The sequence below is a fragment of the Elephantulus edwardii genome, unplaced genomic scaffold (genome assembly GCF_000299155.1).
Source record: "Elephantulus edwardii isolate Elephantulus edwardi_28Jun2011 unplaced genomic scaffold, EleEdw1.0 scaffold00047, whole genome shotgun sequence".
Classification (NCBI taxonomy): Eukaryota; Metazoa; Chordata; class Mammalia; order Macroscelidea; family Macroscelididae; genus Elephantulus; species Elephantulus edwardii.
This window is the reverse complement of record NW_006399797.1, coordinates 17757669-17763668: the sequence shown is the minus strand read 5'-3', so window position 1 is coordinate 17763668 and position 6000 is coordinate 17757669. Positions and strand designations below refer to the sequence as shown.

General features: G+C 39.3%; 1 protein-coding gene across 1 annotated transcript in view; it reads right to left on the bottom strand.

The window, feature by feature from the left end:
* Positions 1–431: 431 nt before the first annotated feature.
* The window catches only part of CNOT2 (CCR4-NOT transcription complex, subunit 2), a 170555-nt gene continuing 164986 nt past the window's right edge, over positions 432–6000 (bottom strand). Inside the window, exon 16 of the mRNA XM_006886084.1 lies at positions 432–1576. Coding sequence (XP_006886146.1) covers positions 1490–1576 — 87 coding nt within the window. The 3' untranslated portion in view covers positions 432–1489. The remainder of the gene's footprint in view (positions 1577–6000) is intronic.

Here is a 6000-nt window from a genome sequence, read left to right as displayed (position 1 = left end):
AAAAGAATCCGTAATCCATAAGTCATAAATATCCAGGTCAACAAATTGAAGATGTATTTTCTATCCTTCCCCCCTTTTTGGCTTACTGTAATTTGCATATTATCTTAGAGATAAATCCCAAAAAATTTCTCATAAAAGAAAGTATTCTGATTCGGTCTCAAGAGTAGTTATGGCATTTTATTTCTAGTGCTGTTAAATCCCATTTAAACTAGTTTTCTATGTTCTAAACTTGTCTAAGACTAAGAATACCTATGTTTTTAACTATAAGCTAAAATGGTGCACGCTCCATTACATCATTTGGCAAAAGTTGGGAAAAAAAGAATTTGTTTAGTCACCATTCAGTTTAATATTTGTAAAATGTCTTTTTATCCCCTCTATTTGTGAAGTTGAAGAAATGATGTCACAATTTCAAATCAAAGTCAACACTGGAGTGAGGAGAGCTTTTCTACTTTATTACAAAGAGAAGAAGCCTTTATGTGGTCAGAAAATACAAGATTGATCTTTTTTTTTTTTTCTCTTCCTATGAAACGCTGCTGTTCAAACAGCCAGAGTGAATTGTCTCAGTTCACTTCTTTAAGTCCCATCACATTCACTTGGGTATGGATGTCCTTGGCTGCTGAAAATCTGGCCCTTTAATATGCAGGGCGACAAAGTCCCCTGACCAGCAGTTCCAGAATGTCCCATTTTTCATATATTGCATCCATGCACACCTCCTAAAAATGAGGTACAGCAGGGCAAACATTTTCCAAAATAGATGTCATATATATAATATATACACATTCGTACATACATACCTTTATTCATGTGATGTCCAAAAATTTAAAAAAAATGTACACATTTATTACAAAATCGTAACAAAGACTGGACAGTGTTTTGCTCATTCTGGAAAGATGAAGCTCAGTAATAACACAACCCTGGAAACCGTCCAGAGATTGTGGCAATATCTTTCTTCTAAACAGTCAGATATTCTGCATTAAGCTTGGCGAAACTGCCTTTCATAAACAGAAGGGGAAGTAAAATGAAGGAAGCAGACCTTGCTCATCTTTCCAAATGAAATACGAGAAGGATCCTCACATAAAAATGCACAAACATTTGTTATTTTATTACCAATAGTGCTACAATGAACAATGAAAATTTTGTGGTCTAATTTTGCTGAGTCTTTTGTGGGTTTTCTTTTTTACATTTTAGAAACTAACTGGTAAACTTCTTTCAGTGTACTTGCGTGTCTTTACAGACCAAGTCTGTCTGCTGGCAAAAAGAAATGAAAAAAAATTCAGACCCTGCTCAAACTAGAAAAAAAAAAAAATTACAAATTTAGATGTTGGGCAGCACATAATTAGTAAGGCAGGACCTCAAATGGTGACCCTTTGCATAAGCCAATTGCCAGATCCTCAAGGAATTAAAACCAGGGTGCCTGAGCCACATCAGTTCTGCAGTTATGTTGAGTATTGTGCTGAGACAGCCATACCCCAAGAAAAGGGAAGTCTTTTTAGAAGGCTTGCTGAGCAGGGTTATAGTTGAAAGTGGATGGCAGGTGAGGCCGTTCTTCTAATTTGTCATATTCCAGATGGAACTCCTAAAAAAAAAATAAAGAACTTAGTGATTTCACTGTAATCTTAAAGAATGATTATCAGGAGAGTTTTCTGTCAAAATGATTTTCAGTATGAATAAAATGCTTACAGATATAGAGACTGAAATGCCAGATTTTAATGAAAGTTTATAAAGAACTTGGATTTCCATTCATTCATTGTTGTACATTTTCCTCTCTGCCCCTTTTGCTCCCCCAGTTTGCTTTTTTCTTTGGAAGAACAGTTCTATCATTGTTCTGTGTGTGTCCCCAACCACTTAACTATGCAACTCTTACTCTAGATGCTTATCATGACAGTAATTGTAGTTTATTATGTGTGCGCAAGTCACTTGTGAATCACAGTGACCCTAGGTACAAGAGCCGTAAATGCCGTTCTATCCTGTGCCAACCTCGCCATCACAAATACACTGATTCCCACCACTCCAATCACAGAATCGATCCATCTCATTGAGGGTCTTCCTCTCCTTCACCGCCCCCACCCCCCACTCTCCCAAACATGATGTCTCTCTCCAAGGACCCCTCCTTGCAACATGCCCAAAGTATATCAGACGAAGCTTCAGAATCCTTGACTCCAAGGAGTACTCCGGCTTCACCCTCTCCAGGACAAACCTGTTTGTTCTCCTAGCATTCAACACTCTTCTCCAGCACCACAATTCAAAGGCATCAATTCTCTTTCTATCATCCCTATTCACTGTCCAACTGTCTGATGCATAGCACGAAATTGCGAAGACTGTAGCCTGCATCAGGAACACCTTAATCTCCAGCCTGACGTTGTTGCTCTTCAGTACTCTTGAGAGGTCCCTCACAGCTGACTTTCCCAATGCAATTCGTCTCTTGATTTCCTGGCTGCTGTTACCAAGAGTGTTGACAGTGGAACCAAATAAATGAAAACTATTAACTATTTCAATCTCTTCACCATCCATACTGATGTTGCTAATTGGTCTGGTGGTGAGAGTCTGTTTTCTTGATGTTCAGCTTCAATCCATATAGAAGGCTGCAGTCCTTGACCTTCTGTAGCAAGCACTTCAGGTCCTCCTCAGTTTGAGCAAGCAGGGTTTTGTCATCTGCGTAACGCACGTTTGTTGATGATTCTTCCACCAATCCTGATGCCACATTCCTCCTCGTACAGCCCAGCGTCTCAGATGATCTGTTCTGCATACAGATTGATAAGGTATGGAGACAGAATAGATACCTGACGGACCCCCTTCTTGATTTTGAACCATGTTTGTCTCCTTGCTTTTTATTCCTTTTATACAGTTCTCTCCCTCGTCTGTTTCAATGCCATGTACATTATTTATCCTTTTTTTAAATTGGAATTTTAATGAAAGTTTATAGAGACATTGGATTTCCATTAATTCATAGCTGCACACTGTCCTCCCTGCCCGGCCCTCCCCACCGCTGGTTTTTCTCTTTGAAAACACACACACACACACACACACACACCCCAAACAAACCCAAAAAACAAAACCCCAACTTTCATTATTATACAATCCCCCTGCCAACCCCAAGTCCACTCCCCCATGAAGCTGTCATTCTGGACTCTTGTCATGAAAATAATACCTAATCATTATTCCTTTCAAACACTTCTCTCTCTCATCTGTTTCAATGCAGTATACATTAATTAAACTCTCTTGGTTTTCCCCCAACCCCGTATCAGTCCTGTTCTGTAACAGTAGCATTATGCAGCATTCTATGACTGAGATATGTAACTTAGCATAATGTCCTCCATCGTCACCAATTTTGTATCTTTCCTAGGATCTTTATTTTTTCAGTGCATATTTTGCTGCATAATATTCCATTGTGTGAATATACAACAGTTTCTCTATCCATTCGTTTGCTTATGGGCAATTTGGGTTGTTTCTAACTCTTTGCGATTGTGAAAAAAGCAGCAATAAATATGTGTGCGCATATATCTGCTTGGGTGGCAGTTATTGTTTCTTTACGGTAAATTCCCAGACACTTCACCAAAGATGACATTAAGATGGTGAACAAACACATGAAGAAATGTTCAAAATCGCTAGCTCTGAGAGAGATGCAAATCAAAACAACTATGAGATATGATCTCACCCCAATCAGAATAGCAAAATTTAACAGAACAGCAAGCAACAAATGCTGGTGAGATTGTGGAGAAACTGGAACCCCTATTCACTGTTTGTGGAAGTGTAAAATGGTGCAACCACTGTGGAAGGCGGTATGGCGCTTTCTCAAAAAGTTGCAAATAGAGACACCATTTGACCCAGCAATTCCACGACTGGGAATATATCCCAAAGGAGACCACAACTGACATCGAAGCAGATATATGCACACCCATGTTTACTGCAGCTTTGTTCACAATAGCAAGGAGTTGGAAACAACCCAAGTGCCCATCAACAAAGGAATGGATAGAGTAGCTGTGGTATTTTCACACAATGGAATACTATGCTGCATTGAAAAACAAGGAACTCATGCAATATTATTCAAAATGGGTGACCCTGGAGGACTTTATGCTGAGCGAAGTATCTCAGTGACAAAAGGACAAATACTGCATGGTGCCACTGTTATAAAACAGGACTGACATTGGGGTTGGGGGGAGACTAAGAAGGATGGGTTCAATAATGCATACTGCATTGAAACAAATGAGGGAGAAAACTGTTTAAAAGGGATATGTGATTAGGTATTTTTGTCATGACAGGAGTCCAGAGCAAAGCCTACATGGTTGAGACACCCTGGGGGAGGGTTTGTAAAGCAATGAAAAAATTTTTCTTTTATTTTTCCAAGAAGGTAGTGTACTGGGGGTATGGTTGGGAGGGGAGAAAAGTGCAACAATGAATGAATGGAAATCCAAAGTCTCTGTAAATTTTTACTGAAATAAATAATAAATTAAAAAAGAAAACAAAACAAAACTTCCTATTAAGAGAACAAAGTGACATAATCTTGGTACAAAGCAAGTGCTGAATAAAAATAAATTTTTACTAAAGGAAAAATGTGGGGAATAGAAATACCATTTAAATCAGCTATATCACTACTGGGATTATACCCTAATGTAACCAGAGCCATGATACAAAAAGATGTATGCACACCTATGTTTATTGTTCTTTTATTCAAAACAGCAAAGAGATGGAAGCAGTCCAACATAAAAATGGTCAGAAAAATCTATGGAAGAGCCACAAAATAGAGTATTATGCAGCCCTGAAAAGTAGAACAATACACAACTTGAGTGAGTCTGGAAGACATTATGCAGAGTGAAATTTTTTGTTCACAAAAATACCACATAATACCACTGTTATAAAAAAAGACTGATAGGTGGGGAGTTGGTGAAAGAGAAAATAAACAATGTGCTAGAATAGCTGAGGGGAAGGACTGTCTACAAGGAATGTATGACAATTGAAACGGAAACAAGAGGTGAGGAAGGGAAAAAATGTGCAATAATGAATGAATCGTCAACCTTTCCGTAAATTTTCGTTAGAATGACATAATATAAAAATAAATTAAGGACAGTACATTACGATCTTTTAAATTGATTGTCATGCATCTGACAGCTGGACATGAATAAGGATGACAGAAGAATTGATGCCTTTGAATTGTGGGGCTGGAAAGAAGTATTGAACATACCATGGACTGGCAATAGAACAAATCTGTCCTTGTTGTTATATGCTGTCAAGTCACCTGTGACTCATAGTGACCCTACGTACAAGAGCCCTAAACCCTGGTCTATCCTTTGCCAAGCTCACTGTCTCCGAAACACATACTCCCATTACTCTAATCACTGAATCAATCCATCTCATCGAGGGTTCTTCCTCTCGTGTTGTCCCTCCACCTCCCAAACATGATGGCCCTCTCCAAGGACTAGTCACTCCTGGAACATGCCCAAATTATGTCAGATGAAGCTTCAGAATCTTTGCCTCCAAGGAGCAGCCCGCTTTCACCCTCTTTAGGACCAACCTGTTTGTTCTCCTAGCAGTCTATGGTATATTCCAGCACCATAGCTCAAAGGCATCAATTATCTTTCTATCATCCCTAGTCATTGTCCAGCTCTCTGATGCATAGCATGCAATTGTGAAGACTATGGCCTATATCAGGTGCATCTTAGTCTCCAGCCTGACGTCACTGCTCTTCAGTACTCCTGAGAGGGCCCTCACAGCTGACTTTCCCAATGCAATTCGTCTCTTGATTTCCTGGCTACTGGTACCAAGAGTGTTGACTGTGGAGCCAAGCAAAATAAAACTGCTAACACTAAATCTCTTCACTAGCCATACAGATGCTGCCAACTGGCCCAGTGGTGAGAATCTTTGTTTTCTTGATACTGAGCTTTAATCCATATTGAAGGCTGCAGTCCTTAACCTTCTGCAGCAAGTGCTTCAGGTCCTTTTTAGTTTTAGCATACAGGATTGTGTCATCTGCATAATGCAGGTTTTTGATGAATCTTCCTCCAA